Here is a 22,290-nt window from a genome sequence, read left to right as displayed (position 1 = left end):
AGGGGAGTGCCTCAGACCTGGTGTTCATTGGAGTGCTTTTCTCCACAGCTTTTGTTTGGGAATAGCTCAAATTAGATAAATTAACTCATGGCCACTGGAACATCAGTACTATAGGAGATTGTTGTGAAATACACTGGTACCTGGGGAGAAAAGTGTATGTTTCCACTAATCACCTGTAATGCAAACACAGACTGTAAATAGTCATTATGTAACTATTACTTTTCTAACTGTCAAAATGTGGAGAATTTGAGTAGTACAAGGAGTTTATAGAGAAAACAGGGTCTGGAAAATGCTTGCCTTAGTTTGCCAAGTAAGTGTTGGCTCTGCTGCCTTACTTCTGATGGATTACCCCCAGGACAATCTTATTTCTTTCTCTTTTGGATTCAGGGAGGTACTGAACATCACCATCTTTTTCATGTGGTTGTTAATGATATTATTACAGTTTCATAAAGCACAATACCTACCGTACCTTAGGCCAAATGTTATTCAAAAAGAGCACATACAATTTGTAGCCCCTCTTCAAGCCTAAAGTATGACAGAGAGACACAAAAATAGCCAAGAAATAGATGGCTCCCACAAAGGTACCTTATAGCCACAGTGGTAGGACAAGAGGGCCACAATCCCTGGTACCTCAGTGAGTGTTTTCTGTGTCCTCTGTGGTCAAGAAACAGAGCACTTGTGACTGAAGAGAAGGGATGAGGAGGTGGGCAGGGGTCTGCTCAAGGGAGAGAACACAGTCTGCATCAGAAACTAGGGGAATGGGTTCTTTTGGGGAAAGCCAGGAAGGATTGGAGATAAGTTGATGGCCAGTGAGTAGGCAGGGTTCAGAAGCCCCATATTTTGAAGAAATCTAAAGCACCTTAAAACACAAAGTTCAATACTATCAGCACATACCTGAGAAGCTATAAAGTTAACCAGCCCTGTCCAACCCTTCCTTCTGAGCTCACATTCCAGGTAAGGAACATTTTTATTTTTGAAATCCAGGTGCACAGTCAGGAGAAGGGAGAAAACAGTGACACCCATCTTTTTAATGAGCATTGCTAGTGGAAGAGAAATTAGCATCACCTTGAATTTTATGTGATGTCAGTTAAATGAAGGTGTTTTATAGCACTTTACAACAAATTAGAATCAACTAAATTGAAAATAAGCCTAGCAGGTGGGATAAGTAATCAGGTAAGTGGCCAGTTTTGCTATTTTTGCTTTGAGTTGAAGACAGAATTTGAATTTCTAATGTCCCCGAGGCATAGGGTTCACAATTGGGGAGCATGGCTTCTGGGATGATTGTTTAAGATGCTAGCATTTCAGCTTTGCCCTCTACTCTACAACTTGCTTAGCCATGTTCCTGGGAGATGGGCCCCAGCACATGGGCGTGCACGCCAGAGAGAGGGCTGTGAATTAGTGGAGGACAGAGCGCTGCTTCTGGCAGAACACTACAGAGCAGACTGGAAATAGATGACCCAGAACAGGGTAGTAAATCATCCACATTAACTCAGGGCCTCTAATGAAACGACTGAAATTCATATGAAGACTTTATGGCCACTCATGAAATCAGCCCAAATCAGAGGGGCTATTAGAACACTTTTATGTTTTAAGAAAACGGTGGCTGTGCTCAGCTGCTGTAATTTGCAGTCAGAATGCCCTGACATCATAAATACTGGCTTTGGTGGACGGTGTTTCACAGCACAGCTTTTCACCCCATGAGGCAGTGTTTCTTGCGTGGATTACTAGATGATTGTAGCATCTGAAATACGTTCAGGAAACCGCTGAGGAGGCCAGAAGATGCTTGGCGCTGATACCTACATTGAGGTTGGTGGCCCAGGATATGCCTGATGCTTGTGCAAGTTTGCCTGTGGGGGCAAAAGAAAGAGGAGAAGATGTGAAAGGAGGGGAGTTCTCATAAATGAAACTTTGCAGTTCGCTCAGAGTGGACATGTTAAGGGCAACAAACGATAAAATGATGCTTGTAATTATGGTTTATAAAGAGAAATAGCCATATTGAGTATATAATTTTCATTTTTTCTCTTCTGCAGCTGATGAGTTAAATGAAATAACTAATCAGAAAATCCATGTATCTATGTTGTTTTTAGTCCACCTTAGAGAAACATGAAATATGCAGATTTCTTTCTACTCTCCACTTGGACTTTCTACTTGAAACACTTTTCTCAAAATATATGTTATCTTTTTTTTTAATCTTAAAATAGTTACGTAACTTTTCAGGTACCTAATTACTGAGCAGCAGATAGCTTTCCACATGAAAAGTAAAAATGATAAATGGAACCTTCTTTAATTTCTTCCATAGTCATTTCTTTTTCTCTAACCAGCAGCCCTCACTTGATTTTCAACACTTTATACTTTTTTTTATTTTTTTAAATGTTTTTATTTATTTTTGAGACAGAGAGAGACAGAGCATGAATGGGGGAGGGCAGAGAGAAAGGGAGACACAGAATCGGAAGCAGGCTCCCAGGCTCTGAGCCATCAGCCCAGAGCCCGACGCGGGGCTCGAACTCATGGACCGCGAGATCGTAACCTGAGCTGAAGTCGGACGCTTAACCGACTGAGCCACCCAGGCGCCCCAAAGCTTTATACTTTAGATTTGGATATGGAAAGAGCAGAGTTTTAAATTTCCATCATCATTACCTTCTGTACCCTAAACTGGAATGAGTACGCAGGAAAGGCTGACTTCTCTGCTAGAGTATCAAATATATGATGACACCATGGAAAATGGGACGGGTCTCTGATGAATCCTGCTAATACTGAAAACATATCTTCGCTATTGATCCCCACACTGACAGCCTCTAGCGCTTGACCCTGTTCAGCCAACTTGGGTGGTGTTCCAGGTAGCACCTCACAGCTTGGACAGATCATCGTGCTCTGAAAGCATTAACACATATGCCCAAGTCATAGAGGTTATCCACTGTATTTTGTTGCTTTGATAAAAATGGGTACAGAGAATTGAGTGAATTTATCGGAGAAAGGTTCAAATGTACTGACCTAGGACTTTCAGAGAGGCACTTCTTTGTAATACCTCGCCTCTTTGTTTTGTGCTGCCCTCTGCTGGCTACTAAATTTTGTAGTAATGAGCCTTGAGAAAAACCAAATGGTGGAAAAAAAAAAGTGGAAGCTGCTGTCACCTCTGCTTTCCATTAGAAAGTAATTTCCCATTTTATTTTGTGAAATGTGGGCTCAATGTGTAGTGATTAATTCAGATGCACTGAAGATATAAATTGGAGAAAATGCATGAGACTAATTTGGTTATTTATATGGACTTTGTAAATGTCTGTGAAAGAAATAATTCTGTAGCTTATTGCATGATTAGTCAGATTTTCTGAATCATCAATGTGAAAATCCAGTGTTATTGTAAATAATTCGGACATGTTTCTCCATGTTTGTATTTTTCAGTGGCTGCTAATTTACAGAAGATTGTAGATGATCCCAAAGCTTTAAAAACACTGACATTTAAGTTGGTAAGTTGAAAGTTCTGGTAAGAAGGTAAATATTTTGCCATGCTCTGCCAGCAAGGAACAGTAACAGTTTAATAACCTGCTCTGCAATGTTGTTGCTATTGTTGCTTTCTTTCGGGATCCATTTTTGCATCTGTCATTTGCCTGTTTAACATCTGGGAACATTTTCTGACCATGACCGGGAGTTTACTCTTCCATGAGTGTAGCTTGCTTCCCAGTACATCTTTAAGAGGGGTCACTGGAGAAATCTTGAAGCCTGTACCGTTCTGCTTCCAGTTTGTATGGCACCTTGACCATACAGACAAAATTAAACTTCATTCCAACCAACACTGTTAATAAAGGTTTCCCAGAGTGAAAGCCAAGTGGCTCCAACTTTTAAAAATTGAGGCTGATTGTTGTAGAAATGGTTTAGGTAATTGGAAGCGATTGTAGAACTACTCGCTGAAGGCTTGTGAACAAAGACCTAACATTTTAACTCCCCATTTCAAATCACAGCAATAGATTCTCGTAGAGAAGAGGTGTTCCAGCAGTTTTTCTGCTCTAGCAGACTTGAAATATGAGAACTGGCGTGGCCATAAAGATATAGATCCTGAGCATTCTGGCGTCATTCTAAAACCAAGAGACACGGTGACCATGGCCGGAAATAGAAGTCCAAACAGTCAAAAGTGACTATTTTCCTGAAAGTTTGAGCAAACAGTACATTAAGTGACTCATTTTAAAATTATGAATCTTATCGAGAGCCAGTCAGAATGCCACAAGCAATTTAAGATATAAATGACTAACACTTTGCTGTGCACAATATGTATTGATGATCTGTCTTTTTTATTTCTTGTGAAAATTTAATGGAAAGTGTACACGGCCAAAGACATGAAAATGATCAGTTACAGTAAATGTTAGCCCTGTGCTAATGAATTTTCTGGGTCTTGCCTCTCGCCTGATTTCATATGGCTAGGCTGTGGGATGAAAGCAAAACACAAAGATTCTCACAGAAAGAATTTACCTGAAGAAATTTGTTTCGATAACAAAAAGAACGGTTTACTCAGACACAGAATGATAAAATTAACAAATTGAAAACCCATCTTCTGGTTTACAACATTTCTGTCACCTCTATTATGATTCTAATCCGCCTACATCTTTGTGAACATATTTCACTCATATGAGAATGTACTGATGGAGAAAATGGTACCCTGTGTCAGGATTTCAAGCCAATATTAATGTTTCTTTATTCATTTTTTATACCATAACAAAGAAGTTATAACACACCACCTCCAGAAGATCGGTCCCATTTTGAATATGCAAACAGAGATAAGAGATTAGAGCTTTTGTGCTGGCTTAGCCCCACACTCGCTAAACTTGCTTACCTATGAAACAGGAATAGCAACCCCCCACCCTTTGCCTATTACTGAAGGTCTTATAAAAACAGCTACTATAGGGGCGCCTGGGTGGCTCAGTCAGTTGAGCGTCCTACTTTAGGGCAGGTCATGATCTTGTGGGTTCGTGAGTTCAGGCACCATATGGGGCTTGCTGCTGTCAGCCTGTCAGGGCAGAGCCCACTTTGGATCCTCCGCGCGCGCGCGCGCGCGCACACACACACACACACACACACACACACACACACACACCCGCCCCTGTCCCTGCCCCTCCCCCGCTTGCACTCTCCCAAAAATAAATATTAAAAAAACACACAAAAACACCTACTATACCTTCTCTAAACAGTAAGAATAATGTAAAACTCCCCTCATCTCCTACTTGAATCAATTTATTGCTTCTCCAAATTCTCTCACATGATTCTGTCCTCTTCATCCCCATTTCCAGCACCCTTGTGGGATCCTCTTATCTCCCGAAACAGATCTTCCTGCCTACGGTTTGCCAGCCTCTGGCTCCATTCACCACACTGTGGCTGTGGCCAGAGTGCTTCTACAGTGCACAGCGCTCCAAATACTTGAGTGGTTCTCCACTGCCCTCTACTACAACTCAGACCCCTGACCAGACCTCCCTTTAAGGTTCCTGCCCTACCTTTCTGGGTCTGCCCTCACTCTCCCCACCTCTCTCCCCCTCATTCCCTATCTGCTCCTGGCTTCATCTGCTGGCCTCTTTGCATGTGCTTCATCCTCTTACTTAGACATTCCTCCAACTTCTCCAGGCTGCTTTGTCGTCTCCCCACACCTCAGCATGTTCTAACTTTCTCCTGGCCTTTCGCTTTCTCCAGGAAGCCTTCTCTGACATCCAGTCTTGGCTTAGATGATCTTCCTCTGTTCTCCCCCATGAATTCATACCTCTTAAGAAGTCTAGAGGTTCCAGTGGCCAGAGGCTTCTGCCTTGGACCCACAATGCCTAGCACAGTGGCTGGCACACAGCAGAATAATACCAGCCTCATTTAGAAAAACTAGCCATCATTGGTTTTTCCTTGCCATTTGTTTTAATCCCAGTAAAATGATTAGGAGGGGGACTTCTGCTTCATGCCCTGTTTGTAGAGTCCCTTAAAATTCCTTGGGCTTGCCTGCAAAAATCACAAGAATCCCTTTCTTACGCATCCACTGTTTGCCAGACAGTGCGTGAAGTTTTACATACTTCACCTCGGCTAATTTAGTCCTCACGATCCCACAAGATGGTGATATCATCAGGCTCATTTTCTGTTCTAGGAATCCGAGACTCTGTGCAGCGTCTTCACTTACCCAGGATCATACAGTTGCAGGCACTGCAAATTCAACTCTGGTCTCGCATCACAGCCCCGACTCTTCAACAACAGTTCATTCTTAGAGATAGGACGCTGCAGCCTTGTGGTTTTATGGCTTTCTGTTTCTTTGTGGATTCCTCCTTTTGGATGACCATAAAGCCACAAGGCTGCGGGGGTCCTGCCTCTAAGAATGAACTTTTGTCGAAGAACTAACTGTGTGATTCTGGGTAAGTGAACCCCATATTGACAGCGGTTGAGACGGATTGTCTTCTGTGCTTTAAGCAGATTGAGTAGCATTGGCCTGTCTGGCACAGGAGTCTTATAAGAGAACCCATACACATCTTCCCTTTCCCTGATAGCTTGAGAATGTAGTAATGTGCTGTTCCCAGGAAATGGAAATTAATGGCTTTTTTCCCAAAAGGTAGCTAAAGATGTTAAGTAAAGCCAGACTCAGGAGCGTCCTTCTATTTCTGTCACTTACTTCTCTATCCAGCCCTAGTTAAACCTGAGGGGGTCTCTTTGTTGTTACCACTTGCCAGCCAGTTTGAGAGCCACTTGATAGAGCTAATTTGAACTGCTTCTTGGCCTAATCTTCTGTGGAACACTAACATCCTGGCGAAACCACAGAGATTCAAACGCATTTGCCTTCGTTCATCCATTTGGCTATTTCCTTGAAGAATAAAAGATCAAAGGATTTCAGAAGCACTTTTCCTCAAAAACTACTGCTGCTCGTGGTCCTTTTATCTCTCAGCTGTTTATCATTTTTATCTCCAAGCTTTTTTTTGCTTTCTAAAGGAGAGTGTCAGGAGCCTGAAAATCGTCTAAAGAACAAGTTGTATCTTGCTGCTGTGGTTCTTTACCTCACAGAACAGTGGTTTACTCAGGGGGTGGTTGGGGCACTTTAAAAAAATCACTGCGGCCTGGGTCCCATACCAGATATCTTTAATGTAATTACTCTTGGTGCAGCCTGGGTTTGGGGCATTTTGAAAGCATCCCCTGGTGATTCCAGTATTTAGCCACAGCTGGGAAACATGCTGTTTTGTGGATAGTTCAGTCTCTGATCTCTTTTCTCTCTACTCTCCCACCACTATTAGAATTATATGGCTCAAGTTTGAAAAGGTGTCTGTCCTTACATATCTGCTTACATAAGAAAAACAATGGCCCAGAGAGCAAAGATACTGGTTATATCAAGAAGAGCATTTACTTTTTTCCTTGCCCAGTGAGATCTTGTACTTCACTTATTATGAGTCAGATGAAGCTAGATTTCCATTGTTGGCATGACCAGAGGCAGGAAGATCAGAAACCTTTTTCATAGGTAACACTTTTAACAAAGTGGTTCAAGCACAGAGGGCATTTCAGCTCAAGTGTAACATGCTTTCAGTTTAACATCTCAGTACTGCCTCTTTGTTGATTGTCGTAAGCCTTGCCTTGAGACAAGTCTCCATAAATGCCTTTTAAGGCATTTCTAAATTTGCTCCTTTGCAGTTTTATAAAGTAATTGAATCTTGCTGCTTTCGACGTGGAATTTTTGAAATTGCATTAATAAAAATACGAAAGATAATTTGCCCTTAAAGAATACAAATTGTGAGGAGTATATGTAATTAACATCCAGTTGGTACACGTTTACATGAGCATTGTAGATTTTAGATACTGAAGTTTAATAACATGCATTACGTACAGTGATTTTCACAGGCATTTTGTCAATTAATGACCAACGGGCCTTAGTTTTCGAGGCTTTCGGCTCAGGTGTAGTTGGAGGCTGCATAATGGAAGGCAGCATTTCCTGAAGCACAGGTAAAGCAAAGACCAAAATGAGATTGAAAACTACTTAAGAGTATTAATTTTTTCTCCCTACTGAAAGGGGAGTAAGGTAAGAAAAATCTTCAGGGAACCTATCAGTTCAAGAAGATCCAGGTAGCCTCTCTGAGCCTCCTACTCCAGTCTGAGACACTGGTTCTCCAGGTGTGGTCCCCAGACCAGCAGTGTCTGCTTCATCTGGAAACTTGATAAAAATGTAGCCTTCCAGGGCCACATCCCAGGCCTAATGAATCAGAGTCTCTGGGGGGCGGGGCACAGGAATCGGTTTTAACAAGCTCTCCAGGTGATGCTAAGGTTTGAGGAAACTGCTTTACAGGAAACATGGAGCTAACTCGGTGCTTCACACTTTGGGAAGCACTCAGGTAGAACAGTGGTTCCAACTCTACTGACCTTTTGCATCATCAAGGGAGCTCAAAATCCCAGTACCCAAGCCACACCCCAGACCAATTCATTCACGACCTCTGGGATGGCAGTGTAGATTTTCAAATTTCCAGTGGTTCCAAAGCAGACGCAGGTTTGAGGTGGAATATACTAAATCCTTTGTTGGGATTTCAGCAGTCTTCACAGCATCTGCACCAGAAGTAGGTTCCATTTCAAGACCACTTTGCTCATCCATAAAAAGCAACTCCTCATCCGCTCAGATTTTATCCTGACCTTGTGGCAATTCAGTCCCGTCTTCAGGCTCCACTTCTAATTCTAGTTCTCTTGCTGTTTCTACTACATCTGAAGTTACTTTCTCCACTGAAACTTTGAAGCCCTCAAAGTCATCCATGAGGACTGGGAATGGTTTCTTCCAAATTCCTGTGAATGTAGACATTTTGACCTCTTCCTAAGAGTCACTCATGCCCTCAATGGCATTTAGAAAGGTGAAGTTTTCTGGAAGGTTTTCGATTTTCTTTGCCCAGATCCATCAGAGAAATCACTGTCTGTGGCAGCTATAGCCTTATGAAAAATATTTCTTAAATAATAAGACTTGAAAGTTAAGGGGCATGTGGGTGGTTCAGTCAGGTGAGTGTCTGACTTCGGCTCAGGTCAAAAGTTGAAATTACTCCTTGACCCATGGACTCTAGAATGGATATTGTGTTAGCAGGCATGAAAACCACATTAATCTCATGGTCCAGCTCCATCAGATCTCTTGGGTGACCAAGTACATTGTCAGTGAGCAGTAATATTCTGAAAGGAATCTTTTCTGAGCAGTTCTTAACAGTGGGCTTCAAATATTTCAATAAACCATTTTGTAAGCAAATGTGCTGTTGTTCCATTTATCGAGTACATATTCTATAAATAGCTCTAACATAATTCTTAAGGGCCCTAAGATTTTTGGAATGGTAAATGAGCATTGACTTCAATGTCAAATCACCAGCTAACATTAGCCCCTAAGAGGAATCAGCCTGTCCCCTTTGAAGCTTTGAAGCCAGGCACTGACGTCTCCTCTCTAGCTGTGAAGTCCAAAGTGGCATTTTCTTCCAAAAGAAAACTGTTTTGGGGGCGCCTGGGTGGCTCAGTCAGTTAAGCGTCTGACTTTGGCTTAGGTCATGATCTCACGGCTAGTGAGTTCGAGCCCCATGTCGGGCTCTATGCTGACAGCTCAGAGCCTGGAGCCTGCTTCAGATTCTGTGTCTCCCTCTTTCTCTGCCCCTCCGCTGCTCATGCATTCTCTCTCTCTCTCGCTCTCTCTCTCAAAAACATGAAAAAAAATTTTTTTAAGCTGTTCTTGTCTACACAGAAAATCTGTTGTTTAGTGTAGCCACCTTCTTTAATTCTCTTAGCTGGATCTTCTGGATAGCTTGCTGCTTCAACTCGTACTTTTATGTTATGGAGATAACTTCTTTCCTTAAACCTCATGAACCAACCTCTGCTAACTTCCAGATTTTCTTCTGCAACTTCCTCACTTCCCTCAGACTTAAAAGAATTGAAGAAGGTTAGGGCCTTGCTCTGGATTAGGCTTTGGCTTAAGGGAATGTGGTGGCTGATTTGATCTTGTATCCAGACCACCAAATCTTTCTTCATATCAGCAGTTAAGACAGCTGTTTTGCTTTCTTGTCCTTCGTGTGTTCACTGGAGTAGTGTATGTTCAATTTCCTTCAAGATCTTTTTTTGAACTTTGGCATTCACAGCTTGTGAGAGGCCTAGCTTTTGGCCTGTCTCTGCTTTTGACATGCCTTCCTCATTAAGCTGAATCATTTTTAGGTTTTAATTTAAAGTGAGAGATGTGTGATTCTTTCTTTCCCTTGAACATTTGGAGGCCATTGTAGGGTTATTAAGTGGCCCAATTTCAATACAGTTGTGTCTCAAGGAATCAGGAGGCCTGAGGAGAGGGAGAGAGGTGAGTGGAACAGTCAGAACACACACATCATTTATGGGTTAAGTTCGTGGGCCCCAAAACAACTGCAAAAGTAACCTCAGAGATCACTGATGTCATATCACCATAACAAATATAATGAAAAAGTTTTAAAAATTGTGAGAATTACCAAAATATTACAGACACGAAGCGAACCAATGCTTTTGGGAAAATTACACCAATAGACTTACTTGGTATAGGATTGCCACAAACCTTCAGTTTGTGAAAAATGTGGTATCCATGAAAGGCAACAAAGTGAAGTGCAATAAAACAAGGTATGCTTGTATACTGAAGGATAGTGGTTGTCTCCAGGAAAAGCTCTTGTGAGGTTGAGTTGTAAGCTGAACTAGCCATGTTTTTCCCCCGTGGAACACTAATTTTATTTGGAAGAATAACTGACAAAATGTGGTTGTTCAGACTACGGAATTGGCAGACATTTTTTCAACATGAACCAAGTAAGCCTGGCGCTTTAAGGAAAACAACTGGCCATATTTGTCCTCGATAATAAATTTCAGCTTTCGAGCAGAAAAATGACTTTGGAAAACTTGCATCTGCCCCTGTAACCTTGACAGCATCCCAGTACTTAACTTTTTCTGATGAGATTAGTGATATGTGATAGTTTTGAACATGATTGGTTGGCATGGTGAATTGAGACATAGAGATTATAGAACAAACTGTGTCAGCAGTGGAAGATGTGCATAATTCAGTGATGCCGAAAAGTCATACCTGGGCAAAAAGATCAATTCAAAACGCAAGATAGACTAATGGTTTTAATCTAACAGAGAATGAAATTTCAATACTATGGTTTCAGATTCCATGTCGCAACTAACTTTTAGGAAACTCCACTTGGAAAGTCTCAAAGTAGTAACAAACAATATCCACAATTATCAGAAAGACTTTTAAAATTCTATTTGTTCCCTTTTTCAACTACATATTTATATGAGGCTGGATTTTCTTATATATCCTTCAAGGAAAACAACCTAAAACAATAGATTGAATGTAGAAGCAGATAGGGAAATCTCACCGTCTTCCATTAAGCAAGACATTAAAGAGATTTGCAAAATATAAAGCAGTGCCACTCAGTTTGGGTAAACTGGTTATTTTTCATGATTTTATTTATGCTAGCATGTAGTGGGTTTGTTATTAGATTTAATGAAGTAGTAAATGAATAATTCAGAAATTTCTCAGTTTTAATTTCTGAGACCTTCAGTATAATATAATCTACATAACCATGTTTGTTTTTAATTATTTTAATACTTAAAAAATACTTTAAACATGACTTCAATAATGTTAAAAATTTTTCAGTTTTAATTTCTAAAATAGTCAATATAATAAATGTAACCTGCAAAAACATAAGCTTTTTAAGTTTTATGTTGATTCCAGTATAGTTATCCTACAGTGTTACATTAGTTTCAAGGTGAACAATGTTATGATTCAACACTTCCATACACCCAGTGTTCACCACAAGGGCCCTCCTTAATCCCCATTGCTTATTTCACACCCCCCCCCCCCCCATCCACGCTCCTCTGGTAGCCATCAGTTTGTTCTCTATGGTCAAGAGTTAAGCTTCTTGGTTTGTCTCTTTTTGTTTTCCCTTTGCTTATTTGTTTTGTTTCTTAACTTCCACGTATGAGTGAAATCATATGGCATTTGTCTTTCTGTGACTCCTTTTGCTTAGCATTATATTGTCTGGCTCCATCCATGTCATTGCAAATAGCAAGATTTCATTCTTTTTACGGCTGAATAATAATTTTGTGTGTGTATGTATGTATATGTATATATGTATACATATATATGAACATACTACATCTTCTTTATCCATTCATCGATCAGTGGATGCTTGACTGCTTCCATATCATGGCCATGGTGAATAATGCTGCTGTAAGCATACAGGTGCACATATCCTTCTGAATTGGTGTTTTTGTATTCTTTGAGTAAATACTCCATAGTGCAATTGCTGGATCATAGGGTAGTTCTAACTTTTTGAGGAACTCCCACATATTCTTTTCCGTAGTGGCTGCACAAGTTTGCATTCCCACCAATAGTGAGTGTTCCTTTTCTCCACATCCTCGCCAACAGCTGTTGTTTCTTGTGTTGCTTTTAGCCATTCTGACAGTTATGAGGTCATATCTCATTGTAGTTTTGATTTGCAGTTCTCTAATGGTAATTGATGTGACTATCTTTTCATGGGTCTCTTGGCCATCTAATCTTCTTTGAAGAAATGTGTGTTTGTGTCTTCTGCCCATTTTATAATTGGATTATTTGTTTCTTACATGTTGAGTTCTATAAGTTTTAAAATATATTTTGGATACTAACTCTTTATTGGATGTCATTTGTAAATATCTTCTCCCTTTCAGTAGGCTGCCTTTTAGTTTTGTTTCCTTTGCTGGTGTAGAAACTTTTTATTTTGATGAAGTCCCAATAGTTTATTTTTGCTTTTGTTTCTCTTGCCCCAGACTTATTTAGTAAGAAGTTGCTATGGCCAGTGTCAATGAGGTTACTGTTTGTGTTCTCTACTAGGATTTTTATGGTTTCAGATCTCATATTTAGGTCTTTAATCCATTTTGAATTTTTGTATATGGGGTCAGACAATGGTCCAGTTTTCCCAACACCATTTGTTGAACAGACAGTCTTTAGCCCATTGGATACTCTTTTATGCTTTGTTAAAGATTAATTGACCATATAATTGTGGGTTTATTTCTGGGTGTTCTACTCTGTTCCATTGATCTATGTGTCTGTTTTTGTGCCAGTATCATACAGTTTTGATGACTACAGCTTTGCAGTCTAACTTGAAGTCCAGAATTGTGATGCCTCCAGCTTTGCTTTTTCGAGATTGCTTTGGTTACTCAGGGTCTTTTGTAGTTCTATACAAATTCTAGGATTTTTGTTCTAGTTTTGTGGAGAATGCTGGTGGTGTTTTGGTGTTAATTCCTTTGGGTAGAATAGACATCTTAACAATATTTGTACTTCCAGTCCATGGGAATGGAATGTCTTTTCGTTTCTTTGTGTCTTCTTCCATTTCTTTCATCAGTATTTTATTCCTGGGTATCTTAGTATTTTTGGAGCAATTGTAAATGGGATTTTCTTAATTTCTCTTTCTGCTGCTTCATTATTGGTATATAGAAATACCACAGATTTCTGTACATTGATTTTGCATCCTGTGACATTACTGAATTTGTTGATCACTTCTAGTAGTTTTTTGGTGGGGTCTTTTGGGTTTTCTATATATAGTGTCATGTCATCTGTCAATATGAATGTTTCACTTCTTCTTTACTGATCTGGATGCCTTTTATTTATTTTTGTTGTCTGATTGCTGTGGCTAGGACTTTCAGTATTATGTTGAATAACAGTGGGGAGCGTGGACATCCTTGTCTTGTTCCTAACCTTAGAGAAAAAGCTGTTTTTCCCCATTAAGGATGTTAACTGTTTTTCATAGATGGCCTTTATTATATTGAGGTATGTTCCCTCTGAACCTACTCTGTTGAAGACTTTTATCATGAATGAAGGTTATACTTTGTCAAGTGTTTTTTGTGTCCGTTGAAATGATACGGTTTTTTTTTTTTTCCTTTCTCTTAATGTTGTGTCACATTGATTGATTTGTGAATATTGAACCAGCCTTGCATCCCAGGAATAAATCCCACTTGATGGTGATGAATGATTTAAAACAAAACAAAACAAAAGCACAAGATTTTGAAGTCCTTGATAATTTTTAAGAGTATAAAGAGTACCTGAGACCAAGAAGTTTGAGAACTGCTGCTTTAAGGGTCTCTGGTCCCTTTGCTATAGATTCCAGAATCTTTTGCATATTGCCCTCAGTGTTTTGCAGGCCACAGTGAGAGAGGCAAGGACTCAGCCTTGGTTAAGAGAGAGTCAGCAGGGTAGTGGGAGAAGAAGAGCCGAGTGCCTGACTCAAAGCCAGGCAACCTGGTCTGTGCCTCTTTGCCAGGAAGCCGAATGTTCCAGTGTCGCTGGGGGAGGGAGGCGCTGGGACTGAGGGTGACAGGTGGACTCCCTGTGTGATGTACCCACAATAACCACTGGTTTGATCACCCACTTGCATTGTAAATTCTCACTTCCACTACTCTTCACAAGAGGGACTTAAGATTTTTCTTTCGTGTCTAGTTGGCTTAACCACTATCGGATATTTTGTTTTTATTTCGGGTCATTTCAACCTCCTGCTCGTCCCACTGCCAAATTTCTGATGTATCTTTGACACGCAGGGATGCGCTTCACAGCTTCACACTGTCTGCTCCCTCCTCATCCCTGCCAGCAGCTATTGGTGCTCCTGGGGTGTTTGTCATTTGCCTATTAATTACATGCGTTGTGTCTGCCCCCATTCACTGCATTGAGTAAGTGAGCAGTAAGTCAGTCAGCAGTAACTACATAGCAGGGGAAGGTTTAGGGAGATACACAAACAGGGCTTGTGGAACAAGAAAACTGGTGGTGGTGGGGGTTGAGTGTCATAGTATTTGTATGACAAACACCCACGGGAAAATACCTTATCTGACAACCCTCCTGTGCCTGTACTACTTTGTTAAAAGTGATAAGGAAAGGGACGTTTTTGATCTTACTGCCCTTTACTGAATATCTTGTCAGAGTAAAGCTAGAGAAATCATTGGACAGGGACAGAGTAAATTCTTTAAATGTCAACTAACGTTTCTACCCTTTATGCTTATATAAGAAAATCAACAGCGTAAGTACTGACACCATTACTTTAAAGATAATTACTTAAAAATATTCAAGTTATATGTTCTAATTAGCTGCTTATTGTAAGGGAGAATGTTGAGGTTGACAAAGGGCTTAGTTTATGTACTGTTTTTTGGAGCAGCGCAGAGCGGTTCATTGTGATGATTGGAAAGGGCTTTTTTTTACATGGGAAACTAATTGTTTTGACAATAATTTAGCAGGAATTAGGCCAAGAAAAAGTTTGGATGGCCCTTTAGTGATTAATTGCCCATTCCCAGTCATTCATCATACATTTTTCTCCCTACTTGTGGTACTTACATAATGTCTGGTTCTGATTTATGTACTCGGAAGAGGCAGCCTGGAATGGTGATCTGAGTACTGTGTGTGTGTGTGCACGTGCATGTGTAGGAAAGAGAGGGAAGTGAAAAAAAAAACACTTGAGTGAGGACAAGTGAGAGGTTTGATGGACAGTGACTTGTTTTCACTTTTTAATTTTGAAGAAAAATCAAAATATTTGACATGCTATAATTTGGGCCAATTTTAGGCAATAAATGTCCTAAAATATTATAAACAAAACTCTGTCATGGAAAAATAAGTTATCTATCATGAGCCATTCAACTACTTGGTAACCACTTTTTTTTTTTTTTTTTTTTTTGTCAGTATTAGAGAAGACACCTTTTGGCAAAAACCAGGTTTCCCCTCAATGACCTGTTAAGTCGCTTGTGCTCATTTTCATATTTTTTTTTTTAATAAGTGGAAGTGTGTACATCTTGATTCCCTCTACCTATTTTGCCCATCCACCCAGCCCCTTCCTTTCTGGTAACCATCAACTTTGTTTTCTGTATTTAAGAGTCTGTTTCACTGTTCATTTGTTTTGTGTTTTAGATTCCACATATAAATGAAATACAATATTTGTCCTTCTCTATCTCATTTAGCATAATATCCTCTAGGTCCATCCTTGTTGCAAATGGCCAGATCTTATTCCTCTTTACGGACGAGTAATATTCCAGTGTATATACATATACCACATCTTTATCCATTTATCTGTGGATAGACACTTAGGTTGGTTTGATATCTTGGCTATTATACATAATGCTGCAGTAAACATAGGGGTGCATATATCCTTTCAAATTACTGTTTTCATTTTCTTTGGTAAATAGCCAGTAGTGGAACTACTGGTATTTCTATTTTAATTGTTCGAGGAACCTCCATATTGTTTTCCACAGTGGCTGTACCACTGCATTCCCCGCCAACAATGCACAAAAATTACCTTCTCTCCCTACCCTTGCCAACATTTGTTATTTCTTGTCTTTTGATCCTTTCATTCTGGCAGGTATAAGGTGACATCTCATTGGATTTTGATTTACGTTTCCCTGATGAGTGATGTTGAGCATCTTTTCATGTATATTTTGGCTATCTGTAAGTCTTCTTTGGAAAAATGCCTACTCAGGTCCTCTGCCCATTTTTTTTTTTACTGGATTATGTATTTTTTGGTTGTTGAATTGTAGAAGTTATATTTTAGATTATTGAGCTGTTATCCAATATATAATTTACAAATATCTTCTCCCATTCAATAGGTTGCCTTTTCATTTTGTTGATGGTTTCCTTTGCTGTGCAAAAGCTTTTTATTTGATGTAGTTCCAATAGTTTATTTTTGCTTTTGTTTCCCTTGCCTGAGAAGTCAGGTCCATCCAGAAAAATGTTGCTAGGACTGATGTCCAAGAGATTACTGCCTGTGTTTTTTTTCTAGGATTTTTATGGTTTTAGGCCTTCAATTCATTTTATTTTTGTGTATGGTGTATGAAAGTGGCCTAGTTTCATTCTTTGCACGTAGCTGTCCAGTTTTCGCAGCACTGTTTGGGGGGGGACTGTCTTTTCTTCATTGTATACTCTTGCCTCCTTTGTTGTAGATTAATTGTTCATATAAGTATGGGATTGTTTCTGGGCTATCATGTTCCATTGATCTGTGTGTGTTTTTGTCCCACTACCATACCATTTTGATTACCATAGCTTTGTAGTATATCTTGAAGTTTGGGATTTTGATACCTCCCTGCTTTGTTCTTCTTTCTCAAGATTGCTTTGGCTATTTGGAGTCTTTTGTGGTTCCATATAAACTATGATTATTTGTCCTAGTTCTGCGAAAAATACTACTGGTATTTTGATAGAGATTGCATTGGGTGATATGGATATTTTATCTCTCCATTTGTGTCTTCAGTTTCTTTCATTAGTGTCTTACTATTTTCAGAGTACAGGTCTTTCACCTTTTTGGCTAAATTTATTCCAAGATATTTTATTGTAATATTCCTTTAAAATTATTAAGGAACTCTAATTTGAAAGTATATTTAAGATCACTTTCTTGGCAGTCTCAAAGCTTTAAGCCTAGACATTGTGGTGTTTTAACGGGAACAAATCCCTCCCCCTCTGCACCCCCGTTTTCTGCACTTGATAGCAAGCATGATGGTCAGATTTGTTACAGTAGTAATTAAGCGCTGGAAGAAATGGGACACTGGCCCCACGCAGATTGTGCCTTTGCTTGGATCAACTGGCACTGAAGGTGTCTTTTTCCCTTTTCAGGCTTCAGGCTGTGATGGGTCGGAGATTCCGGACGAAGTGAAGCTGATCGGGTTTGCCCAGTTGAGTGTCAGCTGATGTATGTCCCTTGACATCTCCCCCTGATTTGTCATGCCCCCACCTCACACCATTTCCCTCGATCTTCCTCCCCCACCCCTACTCCCTCCCCCTCACTCCCAATTCCCACAAAATCAGAAGATTGTGAAGAGTCTGGCTTCAGTGACATGGGATAAAAAAGAATTTTTTTAAACTTACAACACTCCGAGTTCTGCTTTATTCTCTAGCAATCCACAGTATGAGAACAAGCAAATGCCACAGCTGCACGACTGTTGCTAATTTTTCCAAAAGCTATTTAATATTCTTAGCAATCAATTCGGATATCCCTTAAGTGAAAAGAATCTGAAATACACTCAGGTGGTCCTATTTATTGGCAACAAAAGGAATTTTTTCTATCAGAAGCCTATTTCTTCTTTCATTGTTCTGTTCTACTTTAATTGTACATCTGACAATACTGCCTCTTTTATGTTGTATTTAGAAATTAATATACTTATAAAATTAAGATTTATTAGCCAAACTTGAATTCTAGTTTTAAAACTGACTGTGAATTTTATTTTTCATATATTTATGCATTACACACCTTAGCTATAAGAAGAAAAGTTTTTGATTATATGCTTCTTGCAGTTAATCTCTTGTTATTTAAACAAAAAAAAATCAGGTCTATCTTTGGAGTATTTATAACTTTTGATTTTTGAAATGACTGAATTAGGAACTTAGATGCTTATTCTTTTGGTTTGTTTGCCTAAAAACCAATCCACAATCTGATTGTCTCTTGGGAGAGGGAGGTGCCTTGCAAACTTTCATATTAAGAATGTGCCTGAGGCTGCTTTACTCTGGAATAGTCTCAGATCTAAAACTTCCTCTACATAAAGTGGCATATGTAAGTTTTGCTTCATTGGAACATATAGAATGCTATATAAAATGTTGCCATTCTATTAGACTGCTAATTATGTACCCATCTCTGATTTGACTTCTCTGTGATAGGATTTGTTATTCCAAAGGTGATAAACTTGAAGATACCAGAATCTGAGTTTTACTTGAAATTCTGCAGAATACCCAGATGGAGTGAAAAATAGAAAGGGTTTTTGTGCAATGACTAAAAAAAGGTAAAATGCTGTTAAGTTTCGAGAATAAATACTTTCACCCAAGTAGCCCTCTGCTTGACTATATATTAAGGAATAGTAAACCTTAGGATTTTCAAAATTGGAGTCTAAACTTTCAGGGAGGTGGGCTCCCAGGATGGTACCATTGCTCTTTCCTAGCTAACCCTAGATATGGCAGCTCTTTAATGTACTTTAAAAAGCAAATATATATTACTAAGGAAAGAAAAGTTATTTATAATTGCCTTGTCATAATTGTTAAGGTGTTCTAGAGCCATTTGCATACAACTTAATGTAATTTCATTCCATTCTATTGTTTACACAACAATTACTCAAAGATGACTGCAAAGGTAAAAGGAAAATAAAAGTGTATTGCACAAAGAGATGGTGTCACATGGTTTCCTTCCTCCTTCAGGTAGCACCTGCATGGCAGCAGTGAGATTTAGCACTCCCATGCCTCCCAAGAACTAAGGAGGGAAAAGTGCCCTAAAGGGAACAAGGCATCCATTCAGTCTGAGAATCTCCATGTAGTAGGGCCACAGGGAAGGAGAGCAAAAAAATTCCTTACAGCCAATTCATTGTAGCCCTGAGGCTTGGAGTGGTTAAGTGACTTTTCCAGGGCCCTTCACAAAGCTACTTACAGAGCTGGTCTCCCAAGGCCCTGGTTCTGATATTCAGAGCATGTTCTTAACACTCTATACAACTTGTAGACGAAAATAGCGTAAGACCCTCATCTTCTGAGAGAGTCAAACATACCTGAATAACTGGAGGACCTTGTTTTGCAACATAGTAATAAGTATCATATAATATCTGTTTAATGTATGTCCATAGTCCCACATCTTTACTGCTAGCATTTGAGAGAGTTTATATACATCCATACAATAGGACAAAGATTTTTTTTAATGAGAAAATTAGGATGAAGGGTCCATAAGAACTGGTTAACAGTATGAATGCAAGGGTCAAGTTCATGCAAAGAGGTGTCTGCGCACAGCCCACTCGTTTTTTGTTTTGTTTTTTTTTTTCCTTTCTAAAGTTAGGAGAAATACAGTTTTTCCTAGTACTAAAGCCTGCAATGAATTTTTCTCTAGGCAGTTACATTTAGGTATTCAGAAACTTCAAAACTCTCCGAACAGCCCTACAAATACATACATAGTTAAGTTTTGAACACTTACCTTTTCTAGTGCTTTCAGCAGATGCTCAGAGTCATGTGATAGGAAGTGCCAGTACCAGTCAGCAAGGAGCTGAGAGTGTAGTCCAGGCAGTTACTGTCACCTGTGCTCTTGAAAGACACAGTAATCAAACAGTTTAAAAGGAACGAATGCACTGTATGACCATGACTGTTTCTCTTAGCCAAGCTTTTGAGGAAAAAGGACATACAGCAATGAAGCATTCAAGGACCCAAGCTCCACTGAACACGTATGTCGTATTATTTGGATAGATTCATATGCCTTGACAAACAGGTGGGTTCACAGCCTCTTAGGAAAATCAAGGCACCCACGTCTCATACCTAAATACACACAAAAACTTTTTAACATCAGTGTGCCTCTATTGTCAACTTGTAAAGCTGTAGTAATAGAAGCAAGTTCCCTTTTATCTCATTTGAACTCCCAATGTATTGTCCTTGTGCGAAAAAAATGGTTTTCTGCATTTAAAACAACTTTTAGAGATCCTTATAAGTCATGTGTGATAAAAACTTCTTATTTTTCCAGGAAAAAAAAAGTAGCCTTTAGTTCCCCATGTGTTCCGTATCTTATGTGCTGGTAAACATGGTGGGTGGCCCGCACGTCTGAGTAGGGTCAGGTAGTAGTCTTTAGACGAAGACCCAAGAATTCCCTCAAAAAAATATTCCTACATACAATGATGTTGGCATGTAAAATTTTCCTATTAGCAATTTTCATTCACTCATTTCAGTAATGCACCTACAGTCTATTTAGTTTTAAGCAATATACCTCCCAGGTGAACCCTCCAAGTTAAATTACAGAGATGGTGAATATAAGCCCAATTCACGTTGGAGGGCTTCTGCCAAAACTTGGGATTTGCATTTGACAGTAAACGATCTTTTTGTTTTTTCTTGGAAGTACATTTGATAACAGAAGCTGTTGCTTAGTGAGGCCCACTGAGGTTGTGACAGTAAAATCATATGATCAACTTAAAATAAAATGTTACCAATTTCTCATAACTGAAAACATGCTTCTAATTCACCCCAAAGTGGCCTTTATACAATATGATTCCACTTAAAGGGAACCCAGATATACCTGTTTTTCTGCTGTACATATTTATATTGCCAAATCCTAGCTAAGAATGCTGACTCTCACCAGGATATTTAGGGGTGGTTTGAATATAAGTAGGGTGCCACGGTGGGTGGTACTAGAACATTCCCCCTCAGGACTGGAATGTCCCAGCCTGGAAGTACACGCTGCTTTCCAGGGTTCTAAGTTTCAAGAGGTCTATTACAAGACCTAACAGCCATAAACAAATGGCTTTCAAGTGATAATTTCCATTGTGTATCTTCATGAACTAAAAATTCAAGTATAATGAGTTTGATTATAAGTGAGTGTTACCTTTAGGCTAATGCAACACTGCCTGGAGTTTGGTGCTTGGGATGTGCACTCTCAGGAATAATAGAAATATTTAAGGCATGTAACTGGTGCAGACAGTAAGAAAATATGTTTAAAATGATAAAATGACTCACTCCCTCAGTATATCGATTAACACCCAAACCACCACCAAAAATGAGGGAGCTGGCACTCCACTGGAAAAGACAAGGCATCAAAAAGTGGTCAAAAGTACCTGTTTCCAGGGGCATCCGGATGGCTCAGTCGGTTGAGCATCTGACTCAATTTCAGTTCAAGTCATGCGTGATCTCATAGTTCGTGGGTTCAAGCCCCACAACCAGCTGTGTGGTGATGGCACAGAGCCTGCTTGGGATTCTCTCTCCCCCTCTCTCTGCCACGTTCCAGCTCTTGCTTGCTCACACACGTGCTCTCTCTCTGAATAAATAAACATAAAAAAAAAAATAAATACCTGTTTGCAAAATGTCCCAGTGGTTGCCCAGCTGATATTATGGCACGGAGAAAAATGCGTGGTCAAATAACAGTGATGTCCTTTTATCCGCCTTCTTTTGCCTTGCTCACCAAACCTAGCTGGGTAGTTTGGGTATCTAAGAACAGTGAAGAAAATCAACATGATTAGATTATCAGCCACTGTGCATCCTGTGCCAAACCAACGGATACTGTTTTCTAATCGAGCATCCCCAGGTGGAAACACTAAAACACATAAAACTTCCCCCTACGTGAGTTATAGCATACAGAATATCATTAGCTGAAGTTTGTTGAGCCCTTATAATTTAGCTCATAACTCATCAAAGGGCAAGAAATGTTATTAAAAGTTACAATCTTACTCTATTGTTATTTGAATTTGCTACAGAATGATGAAAGGGCAGTAATAGAATAATCATTCCTAGAGTGTACTTATCCCTCATGTAGAAAACCGTCTTAAGAAACCAAGACTTGTAATTTATCACCGAGGAAACTGGCTTATTTTCTAGATAGACTATTCAGTAAAAGCAGGCCCGTAATC

At 39.6% G+C, this 22,290-nt stretch overlaps 1 protein-coding gene across 4 annotated transcripts in view; it reads left to right on the top strand.

The window, feature by feature from the left end:
* STK39 (serine/threonine kinase 39) overlaps positions 1–19,094 on the top strand; it is a 324,725-nt gene extending 305,631 nt beyond the window's left edge. For all 4 annotated transcript variants that reach the window (XM_045033904.1, XM_023259427.2, XM_045033901.1 and 1 more), the window contains 2 exons: positions 3,400–3,464; positions 17,558–19,094. In XM_045033904.1, the coding sequence (XP_044889839.1) occupies positions 3,400–3,464; positions 17,558–17,632 (140 nt within the window). In that variant the 3' untranslated portion in view covers positions 17,633–19,094. The remainder of the gene's footprint in view (positions 1–3,399; positions 3,465–17,557) is intronic.
* The last annotated feature ends 3,196 nt before the right edge of the window (positions 19,095–22,290 follow it).

The sequence above is a fragment of the Felis catus genome, chromosome C1, assembly GCF_018350175.1.
Source record: "Felis catus isolate Fca126 chromosome C1, F.catus_Fca126_mat1.0, whole genome shotgun sequence".
NCBI classification, from domain to species: domain Eukaryota; kingdom Metazoa; phylum Chordata; class Mammalia; order Carnivora; family Felidae; genus Felis; species Felis catus.
The sequence above is the reverse complement of the archived record's forward strand: the minus strand, read 5'-3'. Positions and strand labels throughout refer to the sequence as shown.